At 44.0% G+C, this 17,297-nt stretch overlaps 2 protein-coding genes and 1 non-coding gene across 10 annotated transcripts in view; all 3 read right to left on the bottom strand.

Moving 5' to 3' along the window:
• The window catches only part of ATAT1 (alpha tubulin acetyltransferase 1), a 14,258-nt gene extending 3,070 nt beyond the window's left edge, over positions 1 to 11,188 (bottom strand). For 3 of the 6 annotated variants that reach the window (XM_025048039.1, XM_025048040.1, XM_006913656.3), the window contains exons 1-10: positions 11,039 to 11,188; positions 10,519 to 10,579; positions 10,311 to 10,402; positions 10,128 to 10,188; positions 9,891 to 10,004; positions 9,592 to 9,693; positions 4,218 to 4,263; positions 4,029 to 4,097; positions 2,381 to 2,452; positions 1,982 to 2,225 (exon numbers count right to left, since the gene is read on the bottom strand). In XM_025048039.1, the coding sequence (XP_024903807.1) occupies positions 1,982 to 2,225; positions 2,381 to 2,452; positions 4,029 to 4,097; positions 4,218 to 4,263; positions 9,592 to 9,693; positions 9,891 to 10,004; positions 10,128 to 10,188; positions 10,311 to 10,402; positions 10,519 to 10,579; positions 11,039 to 11,145 (968 nt within the window). In that variant the 5' untranslated portion in view covers positions 11,146 to 11,188. The other 3 variants (XM_006913658.3, XM_025048041.1, XM_015590724.2) reach the window with 3 other exon arrangements.
• Positions 7,674 to 7,792, bottom strand: LOC112481224. Its single transcript, XR_003046840.1, has one exon. It is a non-coding gene; the product is annotated as a 5S ribosomal RNA (ribosomal RNA).
• A 444-nt stretch (positions 11,189 to 11,632) lies between the features above and the next one.
• On the bottom strand, positions 11,633 to 17,291 carry MRPS18B (mitochondrial ribosomal protein S18B). 3 transcript variants are annotated; one of them, XM_006913655.2, is made up of 7 exons: positions 17,205 to 17,291; positions 15,885 to 15,993; positions 15,691 to 15,788; positions 15,495 to 15,563; positions 14,145 to 14,211; positions 12,771 to 12,830; positions 11,633 to 12,225 (listed from the first exon to the last, which is right to left on the bottom strand). In XM_006913655.2, the coding sequence occupies exons 1-7, from the start codon at positions 17,280 to 17,282 to the stop codon at positions 11,933 to 11,935; spliced, it is 774 nt and encodes a 257-aa protein (XP_006913717.1). In that variant the 5' UTR covers positions 17,283 to 17,291; the 3' UTR covers positions 11,633 to 11,932. The 3 variants fall into 3 exon arrangements, with proteins under 3 accessions (XP_006913717.1, XP_015446215.1, XP_015446214.1); XM_015590729.1 differs by having other exon boundaries at positions 11,633 to 12,120; XM_015590728.1 differs by lacking the exon at positions 12,771 to 12,830.
• Positions 17,292 to 17,297: the final 6 nt, after the last annotated feature.

Genomic DNA, 17,297 nt, shown 5'->3' with positions numbered 1-17,297 from the left:
TAAAAAAAAAAAAAAAAGTCACTGGGGAGAGCCAGAGGTTTTTGGCGGGAATCAGGGAAGTAGTTATAGAAACCTACATAGAGAGGGATCCAGCAACTACATGAGAGTAGACAGAATCCACAGGAGAAGATCCAGCAATGAAGATGGGGATGGGCAGATCCCTTGCTGGGAGATCTGCAGATCTCAGCAGCCAGAAAGATGAAGGAGGCAGAGTTCCCTAGATCCCAAGAAAACAAGAAGTAACACAAACGAGGCTGAGACCTTAAGTTGGTTTTTTTTTTTTTTCATTGAAAATGTCCATTTAAAAAGCACAAAGAAATTCACACTTTATTTAGACAACACTGAGAGCATGAAGAAAAAGGAGCAATGAGTTGGGAGAAAGGGAGATCCTGCTCCCAAGGATTTGGGGAAACAGTGCGGGTACCTGATCTACCACATTCAGAGGGTAGGGATGGGGAATGATGTTTGGTACCCTGGGTATGGAGCAGGGGAAAAATTCTTGCTATGGAGGAAAGAAGAAAGGAAGGCCAGAGGAGAGCTCCCCCATTAACTAAAGACAATCTCACAAGACAGGAATATATCAGCATCTAGCTATCAGGGAGGGATGGATGCAAGAGGGGGTTCCAGGAGCTAACAGATCCTTGAAACAGACTTACCTTCTGAAACAAGGCTAAAAGTGCCCCCAAGGTGCTTTCTGGGATTTACTGCCAAAAAACAAACTCCCTGACAGAATCTGGGTCTGGGGAAAGTGGTAGTGTCTTTAGAAGTGTGGTGAGTCTTGAGAGCCAGAAAGCAGACATAAACTCAGGGGTTCCCTAACATATATATAAAACATGTTGTAATAAAGAGCTTGGCAATACTGAATGGATCCCTTTAAGGAGATGGTAAGTCCCTGTCCTACCTAACTGGACTGATCTGAAGCAGAACTCATTGGCTGGCGTTGGCAGAGTGAAAGGTTTAAGTGTGGTAGGTAGCACATAGTAGTATTAGGGCTACCAGGAGACCCTGTAGAGTCAATATGGGATTTATTCCATGGACAAGATTCCTTAAAAGGTTTCCCTTAAAAGGAGGCCCTCGGACCTTCCATGTTGTTCTATAGTCTTGACACCAAGCCAGAGTCTGCCTTCCATGGTGTTCTATAGTCTTGACACCAAGCCAGAGTATGAGGGATCTGGCAGGGATTCAGGCTGTCTGTGGGTGAGTGTTCAGAGACCAAGTTAGAAGAGGAAGGGTGCTTCTATTGGCAAGAAAAGCTACAAAGTATTAGGCCATCTGGGACCCTGACAACTCAGTTGTCCAAGAAATGGAAAGAAGGAATCCTATGGGCTCTGCCAGGTTCTACTGGATCCTGGGGGATACAATGGAAGAGTGGGCCTGGGGTTCTCGGGGAGAGGGGTCTCTGCCCACCCAAGGTCTCCCAGGGAGGGGAAGGAGTTAGCTGTTTGTCAGCATCGACTCTCATCAGAGCGGGGAAGGGAGCTGTGGAAGGATGTTAGGGACAGGAGATAGGGAAAGGGAAAAAGGGAGGAAGAGAGAAAAAGAGAAGTCAGAGGTGAAGAGAAAGCTAGGGAGAGATACAGAAGAAGCCCACTCTATGCCTGCTTGATCGGCCCCTGCCAAACAAGGCACTGACATAGGGCCAGTGGCTCCCCATACTGTGTCGGACATTCCTCCTTCCCAGCAAGTATTACACCAAGATTTCCCTCAACTCAGGGGCTCAGTTCTCCCGACCCATGGATCACTGTAAAACTAGGGTCCCTAGACTCTATATAAAATCACTGTAAAACTAGGGTCCCTAGACTCTATATAAAATCCTATTCTGCTCCCTCCTGTCATTTACTTCCAGATTACTCCCACAAGTATTATCCAATATATTCTCTAAAGGTTGTTTCACGTCTCTGATGGATTCATATTGCCCTTCGCCATTTCTAACACAATCCCTGACAGTTTTGAGGCACCCTAACCCTCCAACTCCTATTACCTGGTACGGCGACGCTGGGTTGGGCTGCCCCCAGGGTCGGTAGCCAGCAGCAGGCGGGCAGTAGAGTGTGGAGGGCAGAGACGCAGGGAACGCAGCAGCTCCTGCTCTGGCACGAAGGGGCGGAGAGGACCCCGTTCCGGTGAGTTTCCCAGGCTGCTGGAGCGGGGGGGTGGGTGGACTGGAGGTGTAGCTCGACGAGGGGCCCTGTTTAGGGGCCAAGGAGGCTCCATAGCTACCTTCAGAACTAGGGAGAGGGAGAATAAAAAGCAAGACAGAGAGAGGGAAGAGAGTCATGACAGCAGATGAGGGTAGAAAAGAGAGAAATCAGAGCCTTTAGAGAGAATGAATCCTTCCCTTGAGTTAAGGCCCCCTAACCCAGACACCCTATCCCAGTCTTACATTCTCGGTCACTAGAAGAGTATGGCTTAATGTCTCCCTCTGCTCTCTTGGGTGGCAGCTTCCTCACTGGGGCTGGCAGTGGAGAAGACACAGGCAAGGTAAGCATTAGGAGACACAACTTTGCACCCCTCCTCTCAGCCACTACCTCCACAACCCCAAACCTCTACTCCCTGACACCACAGTTCCTCATGGGGAAGAAGAGTTCAGCTCTATCGCATAAGCAGCTCTGTGACAATACCATCACACCAAAAGGGAATTTGGGGGCAGAACGGGGAATGCTAGAGCATTTCTGAGGAGAGCCAGAAGGAGTAGGTCAAATGCAGAGTTAGGGGGAAAGATCCAAGGGGAGACTCTGGGGTCTAGGAGGTGAAGGAGAAGAGTGGCCAAGGGAGGTGAGCTCTTACTGTCAGTGGGTGCTGTCAGGCCCCCCTGGGATTCTGGGGCAGTGGAATGGTCCCAGCCGGGCCAATGAGGACCCCAGGTCCCTCTAGACAAGATGGACAAAGCCCTTGGTTAATCAAGAATTGCTTTGGAGAGGTCAGGAGAGGATGGGGTGGGGCAGAACCTCTCCTTCCAGTGCAAAGACGGGAAAAGATTTAAATTGTATTAGGGGAAAAAAACAGATGAAGAGAAAACAAATATCTGGAAAGAAGTTGCCAGAGTAAATAGGAAGCTAATGTATTGGCCTCCTGTCCCTTCCCTTCTCTACTTGCTCCCTCCCTTTCCCTCTCAAGAGGTTCTCCATCATGTGTGGCAAATGAGAGACTTCTCAGTGAATCCACATAAGCTTTATCCAGGGTTTCTCATACTATGGTCCTGAGTCCTCACCATCCTTACTGGCTCTCACACACTCTCATATCCTGTACATAAGCAAGAGCTAGATGGAGGAAGCCCTGGAAACCAACTGTCACGAATATGAATTGCCTCTCAGCGCCAGACACTGATCGAAGCTAATAACTCGTACCAGACTCTTTTTTGGGTGGTGGTTACTCCCTTTCCTGGCCACGGAGGAGGTGAGAGATAGTCACATAGCCAGGTCAGGAAAGGAGGCCTCATGTGCACTGCACAGCCAGCAGACAGCTGTGTTTTTCCACATTTGAGAGGCAGTGAGAAAAGAGTAGGGCTCAGACTGGGAGGGAACAAGTGTATGAGGATGGAATAGGGAACCTGAGCAGCATTTCAGTATCTCCTAGGTCTGGTTTCTCTAGATCAATTTCATTATTTGGATGGAAATGTTATAAATTCTGAGCATTATTACCTAAAACTAATATTTAAACTTTGGGCCATTCATGTTACTATTATATAACTGGAAATGAAAGGGCTGACTATACCTGCCTATCTCTCACTGACTGACAGAAACCTGAGGGGTTTACAAAGGAAAGTGACTCTCGCCTATTTTTATGGATCTGAAGTAGCAAGAGACTCCATCAACATTAATCATCAAACAGGCTTCTAGTCAGCTTGCTTCGTTAAAAGTCTTGACAAGTTCAAATGCCCTGAACTCCAATCAGGGCAAAAGCAAATGGGTAATGACTCTGAGTTGCTTTAGAATTTTTCCATACTGCCCACAGCTCACATTGTGTTCTGTGGCCTCTAACGTTACTAGCCATCATGGCTCTACAGTTCCACCCATTCACTGCAGCTTTACCAGAGGGCGCAGGATCGATCACAGCAGCACGAGAGTGTCGAGTTGCCCTCAGGGAGGGAGCAGGGGGCCCTGTGAGGAAGGAAGCGGTGGTTCCCCTCAGTGAGGGGGGCCAGTGGGACCAAGAATCCACCTCTTCCCTTTCCCTTACCCCAACTATTTGACCAACACACACAAGATGAGAAAACTTACGATGTTGATGGGCAAAGAAGCCTTCAAAGATCACAAAGTTGTTCACCTATAAGACAAAATAAGCAAAATATAGTTGTCCATTCAGCCACTCAGAACATACTTGGCTACAGAACCCTGTGCCAGAATAACCACAGTGGGAGGAACGAAAGCCAGTTTTCCTGTTCTTCTTGACAGACTCAGTCAAAGTTATGTAATTGCAAAGGACCTCGGATAGCCAAAACAATCTTAAAAAAGAACAAAATTGGAGAATTCACACTTCCTAATCTCAATACTACAAGCCACTTTAATAAAAATAAATAAGTAAATAAATAAAATAAAAACAGTGTAGAAGAGGCCTAAGGTTAAAGACCTATGGAATGAATAGAGCCCAGAAATCAATTGATTTTCAACAAGGGTGCCAAGAACATTCAATAAGGAAAGAATCATCTCTTCAACAAATGATGCTTGGATAACTGAAAATTCAATCCTCATACAAGATAATGAATTTGGACCTCTATCTTACATGACAGACAAAAAAAAAAAAAATTAAAAATGGATCAAAGACCTAAATGGAAGAGCTAAAACTATGAAACTCTTAGAAGGAAACATTGAGGAAAATCTTTATGACTTTGGATTAGACAATGATTTCTTAAATATAACTCCAAAGCACAAGCAACGAAACAAAAAAAATGGATAAATTGTACTTCATCAAAAGTTAGAACTTTTGTGCTTCAAAAGACACTATCAAGAAAATGAAAAGCCCACAAAAAAGGACAAAATATTTGCAAATCATATATCTGATAAGGGTGTCATATCTCAACTACTTTAAGAACTGTTACAACTCAAGAACAAAGAACACGACTTAAACATTTTTCTAAAGAAGATACTCGAATGGCCAGTAAATACTTGAAAATTATTAGTCATTAGGAAGATGCAAATCAAAGCCACAGATACCATTTCCCACCCACTAGGATGATTATTTAAAAAAAAAAATAAATAAGGAAAATAACAAACATTGGTGAGACTGTTGAGAAATTGAAAAATTCATCCACTGCTGGTGATGATGTAAAATGCAATCATTGGAAAAACAGCTTGTTGGTTCTTCGAAAACTTAAACACAGAAATGCCATATGATCAGCAATTCCACTCTTAGGTATATACACAAGGAAACTGAAAATACAAGTGAAAACAAAATCTTTTACACAAATATTCAGAGCAGTATTATTCATAATGGACAAAAAGTAGAAACAATCAAGTATCAATCCGTGATAAATGGATAAACAAGACATGATAGATCCATATAATGGAATATTACTCAGCCATAAAAAGGAGGAATGAAAGTACTAACACATGCTACAACATAGATGAACCCCCTGAAAACATTATGCTAAGTGAAAGCCAAACATAAAAACCATATGTTGCACAATTCCATTAGTATAAAATGTCCAGAATAGGCAATTCTATAGATACAGCAGATTAGTGGTTAACAGGAGTTGGGGGGCAGGGGAATGAGAGTGACTGCTTAATGTACCAGGTTTCTTTTTGGGTGATTTTCTGGAATTAGACAGTAGTGGTACTTGTACAACTTCATGAATAGGCTAAAAACCACTGAATTATATATATTTAAATAGTTAAAATAGTGGATTTTATCTTAAAGACAAAACACACAGACCCTACTTTTAGGTTCTCCCAGGAACCAGGCTAATGAAGACACAGTGTACAAAATGTCAGGGAAGACATCCAAAACTGTCAAAACAAAACACATTAATAAGGCCAATGGTTTAAATATACAAATACTGAGAAAAACTAAGATTTAAGTAGGGTTCAAATGGGTGGGGTTGTTGAGGAAAGACAGGCTGGAGGACAGGGTACCACTTTGATAGCTAGTAACTGATCATTTTCGAGTGATTTCATTATATTATCACATTCACTTTGGCCTTCATAACAATCCTTGGAGTCACCACTTTAAAAAGTAAAAAAGGCTTGGAGACTTGGCTTGCCCAACGCCAAGTTGCTACAAGTGGCAGAGCTGGGCCTCAAGCTCCAGATTCTTGATTCTAGCTGCAGCACATCAGGAATGCAGTGTAGTCATTAAGAGTAGGCTACGGGTTCAAATTTGAGCTCTACCACTTTTTTAGATGTGTGAACTTGGTCAAGTCACTAATCTGTATAAACCCAAAATGGAGTCAATAATTGAACCTACCTCAAAGAGATATACAAGCATCAAATGAGATGATGCATGTAGATATCATACAGAGCTCATGAAACATTAGCCATTATTATTCATATTCTATACTGCTCTGGTCTTACACATTACCTGGGTAATGTGTTTAATGCCAAATACTGTGCTTCTTCCACTGCTCTCTGCTTCCTCTGAATGGAAAAATATACATAGGAGGACACTCCAAGTAGAACCTGCCTATCTCCGGCCTTGACCTTGCTGTAATGTCTACCAACTCATCCTCATCTTCCCTCCAGCAAGTACATGCCCAGTACTCCAGCCACACCAAACTGCTTGCAGTACCATGACAGGTAATTTAAATACCTCTCTGACTTTGCTAATGCTGGTTCTTCTACATGAAAAGCACTTTAGCCCACTCACTTCTGTACCCCTGACAAACACTGACCTTTCAAGATTAAACATAAAGTCAAGCCTTTCCTTACTCAATCTCATCTCCAAGGGCACACTCACCACTATGTCCTTAATGCCTCATCTGTAAGCATATCAATCAAATCATGTTACGACAGATTAACTGTTCATGCTTCTATCCAAGGTGAACTTGTCAACCCAACCTTTCCCACCTATTCAATGACAATGCTTTAGTAATTCTCCCCACATTTGACATCGTCAAATTTTCTCTCTACTGAGTCATTCTTATGCTGATAGTTCTACCAACTGAAAAGAATCAACCCCCTCTTGATACATTTCCCTCTTCAGCTCTTACTCTATTTGTTTCCCTTAAAGCAGCATTTAAAAGAGTGGCCTATTCTCTTTTTTTATAATGCCTACAGCACTTGATCTTCCTAGGTGGTCTCCCATCCAAGTACTAACCAGGCCCGACCCTGCTTAGCTTCCAAGATCAGACGGGACAAACACTGACCTTTCAAGATTAAACATAAAGTCAAGCCTTTCCTTACTCAATCTCATCTCCAAGGGCACACTCACCACTATGTCCTTAATGCCTCATCTGTAAGCATATCAATCAAATCATGTTACGACAGATTAACTGTTCATGCTTCTATCCAACGTGAACTTGTCAACCCAACCTTTCCCACCTATTCAATGACAATGCTTTAGTAATTCTCCCCACATTTGACATCGTCAAATTTTCTCTCTACTGAGTCATTCTTATGCTGATAGTTCTACCAACTGAAAAGAATCAACCCCCTCTTGATACATTTCCCTCTTCAGCTCTTACTCTATTTGTTTCCCTTAAAGCAGCATTTAAAAGAGTGGCCTATTCTCTTTTTTTATAATGCCTACAGCACTTGATCTTCCTAGGTGGTCTCCCATCCAAGTACTAACCAGGCCCGACCCTGCTTAGCTTCCAAGATCAGACGGGATCGGGCTTATTCAGGGTGGCATGGCTGTAGACTGAGAGTGGCTTATTCTTGCTGTCTCCAGTTCCTAGCTTCTCAATCTCCTAAATCCACTCCCCATCCAGGCTTCCCTCCACCACTGTACCAAAATAGTTCATCAGGATCACCGTGGTCTCAGGCAGCTAAATCATTTCTCTAACCTCTTATCTCACTGATCAGCAGCATTTGACTCAGTAAGCCATTCTTTCCTCCTGGAAACACTTTCCTCATTGGCCTTCCAGTCACCTTACTTAGAAGTATTCAGCTACCTCACTAGTTACTCCTTGGTAGCACTTGGTTTGTTCTCCTTGACTTCTTTAAAGAGTGTCCAAGGGCTCAAATTCGTGGACCACTTCCCTATCACTCTTTGGTGATCTTATCCTGTCTCACTGCTTTCAATACCCTATGTATACTGAAAACTCTCCAACCCAAACATCTTCTGTAAACTCCAAGGAAAGTCCCAACTGTATTCAACCTGGACTTATCACAGACATCTCCAATTAACATATTCAAAACGGGGTCCTATGATTTCTCCCCAAAGTTTCTCTACCTACCATCTCAGTTAATGCAACTCTATCCTTCCATCTTCTCAGGCACAACTTGGGCATCATCCTTAACTCCTTCCCTCTCTCTTCCACAGAGAATCTATCAGGAAATCTTATTTGCTTTAACTTCACAATATTTAAAATTTGACCACTCCTTAACCATTTCTACTGCTACCATCTTGGTCTGAGCCACCACAATTTTTCATTGGGATTGTTGCTTCCTAACTGGTCTACTTGCTTCTGCCCTTGCTCCCCTTCTGTTTATTGGTAATACCTTAAATGATCTAGTTAAAAGTAAGATCATATCATTCCTCTACCTAAATCCCTATGATGGCTCTCTTTTCTTCTTAGAGTAAAAGCCAAAGCCTTTGAAATCACTTTTAAAACCCAAAATGTCCTTCCTCCTCCATTTACACCTGAGCTCATCTAACATACTCCTGTCACTCACAGCGCTCTAGTCACACCAGCCAATTCACTCTTCCAGGCACTCTACCTCATGGCCTTTGCACTAGTTATTCTCTCTGTCTAGGATGCTCTTCCTCCAGACATTACTTGATTACCACCTTTAACTTATTGCTCAAATGACACTTCCTCAGTTAGGCCTTCCCTGCTTATCCCATTTAAACTTGCAATCCCATACACTCCCATCCCCACCGTGGGACTCCCAAGCCCTCTTACTGGCTCTCATTTTTCCAAAGCACTTATAATCAACCATAGTATATACTTATTTATTATGTTTGTCTGTCTCAACTACAATATAAGCTCTACAAGGGCAGAGACTTTTATCTGCTTTGTTGAGTAAAGTATTATTAGTGCCCAAAACAGTGCCAGATGCTCAATAAATATGTTAAATGAATGGATAGCTTTAGTAACATTATATTGTATTTATTTATAAACCAACCACCTTTCCCATTTTCGACCAAGTGTTCCTGAGGACAGGGAATGTACAGTAATCTTGGCCTTTAATAAATGTTGACTGAGTAAGTAATAGCCTGTGTAAAAATAAGGAGGTGAAAATGAGCTGCCGGATATGTTTGAAGTACGAACATATATTAGGTACACAAAACCACCACAATGAAGAATCAAGATAGATGAAAGTGAAATATCTGCAGAATGAGACACTGTAAAAAAAATCGCTTAGTTGTATAAGATGAATCTTATATAATGAGGAATAAGGAGTGCTTGGAGAGTACCACCGCTTTGCCCCCAAATAATAAATAAATTCAATGTGAATGCTTAGTAGTGGGGATCTAGCCTCTGAAACCTCTAACCTGTGGGACTGTGGTCTCCAGGTTGTAGTGTTTATTTAGGAACTTCAGCAGCTTCTGTGAGGGTCGGTCAATGGCCAGTTGGTGTGGTTCAACTCGCTCCTTCTGCAGGGAACAGAAGCCTCAGGGTAAGAGGTGTGGGGAGAACATGCCAACAGAACTCAGGAGCCTGGGAAGGGAACAGGAGGATGCTGGGACATGTCCAGGGACAAGAGGGTGGAAGGCAGGGGCTCTGAAATGGCTCAGAGCAAAGGGGCCTTTGCTCTCCATTTTGGACACACTGGTGAAGAGATAAGTGTTACCTGCAACATATATTGGAAGAGTTCTTGCCCGTGGCCATGACGCTGCAGTGACTCATGGATGTAAAAGTCCAGGATGCAAAGTGGTTCTACTTCATTGTGAGCCTCGCGATCATCCTAAGAGGTAAAAAACAACAAATACCTTTTAGATCCAAGCCATTGCTGCCACCTCCCACACTCCAGCACTTTTGTTTTCAGGAATCAAAGCATCTAAAACTCTCAGCTTCCAATAACACTCACCAGTACAAAGAGTTTCTTGTATCCAACTTTGAGGAAGCCAATAATGGCTCCTTTTCCAGCCCTATAGGATGGGGAAAATAAGGAACAAGTATCAACTATCTGAAAAGGGTAGAGTCAAAAAAAGAGAAAAAGGCTAGGGGAGGAAGGGATTAAGGACAGGACAGAAGAGCATTTGGCACTCACGGTCGAGCTGAAGTGTCTTTGAGCACATACATAACATGGCGGTTACTCTGCATCCTTGATGCACTGGTGATGGGTGCAGGAAGATGCTGGGCCTGCCAGGGAGATGAAGACAGACTTTCTGCAAGTCCCTTCCAAAGGATCCAGGCCTCCCTTATCTAGTGTCCCCAGAGAGGCCTCCCCTTTACTCCATCTAAAGACTATCCAATACCTTGGCAGAAGCCTTGCCCAGTTCATCTACAATGGTCATAATTTGCTGCTGCAGATCAACACTACGGAGAGGACATAGAGTCAGATAATCATTGAATGAGAAAGCTCTGAGCAATCAGTCCCAGGGAACCTGGAAGACAACCCCAACCCAGTTCAGCAACTAATACTGACTTTATCTTGAAGTCTTCCAGTTTTCCCACCCCACCTCTCTGAAACTTAACTTTTGCCACACCTCCTTTCAATGTGGTATACTCCCTCCTCCCTCAAGGTTATTGTGGGGAAGCAGGAAGGGCGGATCAACCACATCTTTTGGTTTGGACCACATATTTGGCAAATGGGTGAAAAAAGTCAGAGATCCAAGACGGTATCAACCCCATTAAGTCAAGGGTCAAAGGTCACCAACAGGGCGAGCCAGGACATCAAAAGCAGCAATCACTAATCAGAGAAGGGGGCGTGGTGCCTGGACCAGGTTTCTAAAGGAACCGAAAGAGAAGGGCCTTGGGGCAGGTTTGAGATGTCACCGGGCTGGCGTTGTGGTTCCGGGTCGGCGGGCTGGGGGCCGAAGGTGCTGGTCCAGCACCGTGATCCGCTCCGGGAGCAGCACATCCACATCGAACGGGAACTCCATGGCCCATTGTGCGTGGTGGCCACGCCCCACGCAACATCACTTCCGTCCCTCCCTCGCCACACCGCTGCGCTGGAGCCTTTATTTCCTACTTCCGTTCACACCCCTCGCTTAGCCCTTCCCCTCCCTTCCCCTTTGGAGTCTACATTTCTTAGTTGCACTGGGAGGGGCCCTGGACCCACCCCAATCCCGCCTTCCCTCCTGGCAGCCGGCCTGGAAGACCCTGCTGTTTTGGGCAGACCAGTTGCTGTGGCAATGCTTTTTTCTTGTCTCATTCTCCAACCTTTTAGCCCCTAGTATTGTGGGAACACTGCCGCGGGCACAGGGGGCCCAGAAAGGTGATCATGACAGAATGGCACAACTGCCTACCTATTTCAGGTGGCTTCTGGTCACAAGAGTCACTGGTTGGTCTGGCTCCAGCTTGACCTCCCCTCTCCCCACAGTAGCACCCATTCCCACTAACAGGAATGACATTCATCTGAAACTCAGCCCAGAGACAGGAGAAACAGTTTTATTGTGAAAAAGCAGTTGGCAGAAGTCTGCAACAGCAACAGAATGTTGAACACATCTTTTTACATTACATGGGGGTTATAATTTCCCATAGACAACTGTACTGCCCTCTCTCAACCTCAGATGTACTCATCCCCTTCAACAACAACCATTTCCTTTCTCTGGTTCTGGACCTGCCATTGGCCACAAAATAGACACAACTCTTCAGGATGAAATCCCATCACATAATTCCTAGGCATTATCTCCTAATCTCTCAGGCACCCTTTCCAGTCTACAGCTCCTACAGAGTACTTTGGGGGCCCGCCTGTTCAGTGGAGGCTTCAGCTCCAGTTGTGAGTGGCACCTCAGGCATTGACTCAGGTGGGGGGCCACTCTCTTCTTGGAGGTGGCCTTGATATAGCCGACGAAGGCGGGACAGCTCTCTCTCTCGTGGCTGTTTCCAGCTGTACCATGGGTACCAGGGGTCACCTGAAACCAGAGTAGGGGCTGGAGGAGTTGCACTCACAGCTCCATGAGAATTACTGAAGTCAAGGTCCCGAGGTTCAACCTGGGGAATGTGGTAACTCAGGAGACCTAGGGGATTAGGAAAAAAGAGAAAGTGAGGGAAGGGAGGAGGTGGAGTAATTCACATTAAAAGAAACAGTAAATAACCTATAAAAGGAAAGGACCAGTCAGAGCCACTGAGTACATTCATGCATTTTGTATACTGCACAAAAGCCAACTGGCCAACTGGGCAAGTGTGGGCTGACATACTACCTGGGCTCTTGCCTACCAAGCTGTGCAGCCCTGCGTCAGGACTAAGAAGCTGCATCTCCCCTAATGGAGGGGTACATTTCTCTAATTTGTACAAAGGTATCATGGAGCCCAGGGCCAGAAGTTTATTCAAAGATCCTCTTATGACCTAGTTATGGCATTGGGACCAATAGTTACAAAAAAAGAGGGACGAAAAAGGAAAGAGAAGGAACAAGGGGACAGTGGGATGATGAAAGAATATATTCTTGAGAAGAACATGTTAGGTGCTAGCCTCTCAGACAGGTGGGAGCATTTTATATCCATCCAGCCCTAAGCCACCTTCTTGATGCTTAACAAAACTGCTTTGTGTCCCTTCTCACACTCACCATGATCCCTAGCTTTCTGGATGGCCTGGGTCAACTTCTTGTGCTGCTTCATACAGACCCCTGTGAGAGGTAAAATGGTAACACAGTGCTCATTCTATTAGGCACGGATCCTTTTTCTGACTGTCTTTCTCTGTGTCCTACAAAGAACACCTATATACCCTTTGCCTACACTGAGCAAGTGTGTCAACTTTCCTATTTTTGATCCCAACACACAAACTGATTCTCTTTCTCTGTGTCTCTCTCTCTCTCTCTCTCTCTCTGTCTGTGTCTGTCTCTGTCTTTCTCGGGTCTAAATACCACAGAAAAGCCATTTAATGGTAAAGGCTCCACGACAGGGAGCAGTACACAATTCAAAAGGCAAATGTGCTTAATTAAAGGGTTGGGTAGGACAATACACAGAAAAATTCAATAAAGAACTGATGTCAGGTCTGGGGAAGGCAATCTTCCCCAAAGACAGCAGTAAAATAGTCTCTTTAGTTTTTTACAGCTGGACAAGAGTTTAAAACTCCTCTTTAAAACTCCCTGACAAAGGATGTCTTCGTAGTGTAGTGGTTAGCATGTCTGCTTTATACGCAGAAGGTCCTAGGTTTGCACCCCAGGTGGAGCCATGGACCATACCACGAGTGCACCAGGCCCCAGATGCACACCCTGAGAGTGTGGGAGACACCTTGCCTTCATAGATCCAATCCTTAAAGGGAAACAGCAACATCCATAGGTCAGGGGTGGAAAGGTCGGGGGGCAACAACTCCCTGACGAACTCCACTATTCATGCTGCTGTCCCCAAAACAGTAAATTCAGATTATTTTTGCAATTTTATCTTGCTTTAGAGTGGGGGTTGGCAAAATTTTTCTGAACAGAGCCATGCTTTAAGGGTCCTAGTCTATCTCATCTACTCAACTCTGCCATTGTAGCCTAAAAGTAGTTGCAGACAATAAGAAAACAAAGGGACGCAGTAGGGAGCCAGATTTGGCATGTGGCAGAAGTCAGGGAATAGATGTGATTGTGTATTGTTAAGTTTACAATTCCAAGTTTGAAAAATCTAATTGAATTGTCAACAGTATAAAAAAACTTATGGGATAGTTAATTTATGAGAAAGCCTTTTGGAAAAGTGAAGAAACCTTAAAGAAAGGAAATAATCACTAACATTTATTTTTTAAGAGCTACAATTAGATAGTTTGCTTACATTGACTCTTGCCTGTATGTTTTGTCCATAGATAACTATTTTAGTATATGAGTATCCCCATTAAGCCAAGATTTCCAAAAGATTCAATCACACTGTTTATGAAGAATAGGAGCCACCAAATACCTGTTGTCTGACTGAATAAACGAGAAGTGCTCCAAGGAAAAGCTATTCTGGTAGTGACATGGGCTAACCTGTGTATGGCGCATGGAAGATGACACCGGTGTGGGCACAGACAAACTGTCCCAAGAGCTTCACGTTCTGCAGGAGAAAGTGGTGGAGAAACCAGAGGGTGGGGAGAGAAGCAAGACCTTTAGAGACTGAAAGTACACCTACATAGACAACCTCAATCCCTCTATGTCTCTCCAGATGCTACCCTCTGTTATGTCCCAGTTTTAGTCCCATCACTTTACTGAACACATTCTTGAAGACTCCAGCAAACATTTCCCCTTTCCTGGCTTTTCAACCATTTCACATGTGCATCCTACATGCTGTCACTGAGATTCACACAGAATTCTTTTCTGCAGGAGTCAGGCTCTAAAATCAGCTCTCATGCAAAAATATGGGGCCAGTCAGTTGACAATCCCTGAAATCTCTCAGAAAATGTAGTATATGTTGTAATGTGAACATATGAATGGTTGAGGTATGTTATATATTGCATGTTTTATATAATGTACATATTTACACAGATGAATTTTAAAGTTTTAATTATGTAGAATGACTCTCAGCAAGTTAATCACAGGAAGTGAGATCCGAGAAAAAAGCAGGGTACACTTATGGAGTGGAATGGCAAGTAGAATCGCCTGCACTATTAAATTTGTAACCTTTCTCTCTCATTATATGATTATCAACTGTATAAAGTAAGTTACAATCCCATACGTGGTTGAAACTGAGAAGTTCCCTACTGGACTCCTTTACAACTTGTGTCAAAAGGGGCCTCAGAACTTTCAGAAACCCTCTTCACTGACTGATACACGAATGTCCTACAACTTCCCTGATAACCACTCAGCTTCTGATCTAATACCTTCAATAACCAATTCAGAAGAGTACTTTCTCATTATCATTTTTGTAAGGTTCTTGAATTCTTTAAGGAGCAAGTCCTGTCTTTCTCACAAGGAAGGAGTTTTGAAAAAAATAACTGGACTCTATATATGCGCTCTCCAGCTGCAAGTCTCAGCATGCCACCAAACATTAACATAACAAGGAAATAAAGAAAATCTCCGAAAAACTAACCCAATCTACTTGCTAATAATTGTGATAGATATAAATGGACCTTTGGGCATTGCTCTCCCATTAGAAATGGGCATTTTTTTCTTGCCTGCCAATTTAGACTATAAATTTCCTAAGTAAAGGATGAAGCTTTTTATTATCAGCCACAGTCAAGGGCAAAAGACTAGAGAGAGGGATGTTTTCATAGTGGCAGAAAGCCAATACAAAATGGACTGCAGGGGCTCTGGGATATCAAGAGTGGGGTACCTATGGTAGTCTCTTTAGCATTACAAAGAGGCTCCAAATCCTTGTCCTAGAGAAAAGATTCTCCTTACCCTAAAGTCAATGTGCAGCTTGTGATCCCGGCAGATAGGGCAGGGGTTCCCAGCAACTTTATTTTTACGCTGTAGAGAGAAGAAACTGGCAGGTGAAGACGTTCCAAGTCCTGTTAAAAAAAGTGCTGCTGCAACTGTCACTATGGTCTTCACACCCCCTTCACATCCCACCCATGTGTCCCCCTCAGAAACTTACAATACATGTCTTTCGAGTCCGCTGTGGAGGTATCCCACCTTTGTGGTTTCGACGGTAGTCAGCCCAGACAGGGCGAGAACCATAACGGGTCTGGTATTCTTAAACGAAAGACCACACAAGTTAGGGTGGAGGAGGGATCTCTGCCCATTTGTTTCAGACCGTAGGTGACCCTCCCCTTCCCCAATGAGAGGTACCTTCTGAGTCCAGATATTTCCAGGGTTCATCCTTATAAGGGGAAATGGGAAACAAGGGCAAAGAATTGTCCTCAAGGCGGGCTTCGGTGCAAAGAGTCTGGAGGGGAACCTATGAAAGGAGGGTGAAAATAAAAAAATGAATTCAAGGGACCTAATTGAGTCCTAATTGTTTTGCCAACATTTCAGGGAGAAGAAGAATGCACACCCACTGTGTTAATGGAATACAACAGGAATACATATGGAAGGTAACATTTTTGTTGGGGTTAAATTGACATCAACAACAATCACTCTCCCTATCTCCAACTGTATCCTGAAAGAGAATATTAGAGGATAATTAGGATAGGTGACCAAGAGGCAATCTTATTTTAGGGGACAACTTAAAAACCTGGCACATACAAGGTATTCATGTTTTTTGGAACAAATTGAGTCTAGTGGAGGAAAAAGGATGAAGGAAAGGGAGGATGTCTAGCTTCTTGGAAGTAAGATATGTGGCAGGAAGGATCTGTATAGTACAGGTGAGTCTCCAATTCAATCCAATCCGGAATCACTGAGTTGCCCAGCTTTATAAAAAGTTAAAGATCAACATTCCATAGGGAAGTACAAACTTGAGTCCTAATGCTGGCTTTAAAGCTACCAGGCCTGTCATTAACTCTGTCCTGACCCCAGTCACCAACCACTCTTAGGTCCCACTTTAGGGCGTGGCAGCTGGGCAAGCCTTCCTAACTCACCTCACCCCACCAAGAACCTGCACTGCCCTACCAAGAACCTCCAGGGTGGTGAGTACATGAGACTGGAGATAAATTTCAATCCAAAAGACAGAGTTAAGCTCTCAATGTATGCTCTGATAACAAACTGATTTAGTGAGATAAAAGGCTGAGAAACCGGTCACCAGGTCGAGAAAATGAATCCTGGCTTCACTGGGAGATAGCAGGGCTGGTAGAAGTTAGTGTCCCTGAACCCAAGGACACATCAGGGAATCACAGATTTAAACATCATCTGCATAGTTAAGAGTTGGTTGTGCATGGACTAAGTTGGGGTGGGGGTTGGGGTCCATTCCTTCACCTATTTAGCCAGGATAACAACTTGGGAAGATGAAATCTAACCCTGGCTCTTTGTCCTCAGCTTGGGATTTTACAAAGAACGGATATTTGAGAAGGGTGAGGGGAAAGTGGAGTGGTGGGAGCAAAGAAAATGTTGCCTAGATAGCTGAGGCATAAGCACGCGAGAAAGTCTCCGCTTCTGGCTTCCCAGGAATTGAACGATAACTTAGAGAAGGTATAACGAAGTTGGGGTTGTACAAAATGTGCTCAAAGGAGTTACCTGAACTCCGTAGGCACTTCTGATTGACGAAAGTCTAGGAAGGTGCCTCAGCGGCGTATTGAATGCGGAGGCCGCCATCTTGACGTATGCCCA

Source organism: Pteropus alecto, unplaced genomic scaffold, assembly GCF_000325575.1.
Source record: "Pteropus alecto unplaced genomic scaffold, ASM32557v1 scaffold555, whole genome shotgun sequence".
Taxonomy (NCBI): Eukaryota; Metazoa; Chordata; class Mammalia; order Chiroptera; family Pteropodidae; genus Pteropus; species Pteropus alecto.
This window is presented reverse-complemented; position numbering and strand designations above follow the sequence as displayed.

What these genes read in the sequence shown, in the direction of transcription:
- MRPS18B (XM_006913655.2), bottom strand. Translation starts at nt 17,282, where the DNA reads ATGGCGGCCTCCGCATTCAATACGCCGCTGAGGCACCTTCCTAGACTT. An exon ending in AGCTGCACATTGACTTTAGG is followed by an intron (nt 14,212 to 15,494) that starts GTAAGGAGAATC and finishes TTTCTCCTGCAG; the next exon opens with AACGTGAAGCTCTTGGGACA. An exon ending in CCAGAAAGCTAGGGATCATG is followed by an intron (nt 12,226 to 12,770) that starts GTGAGTGTGAGA and finishes CTAATCCCCTAG; the next exon opens with GTCTCCTGAGTTACCACATT.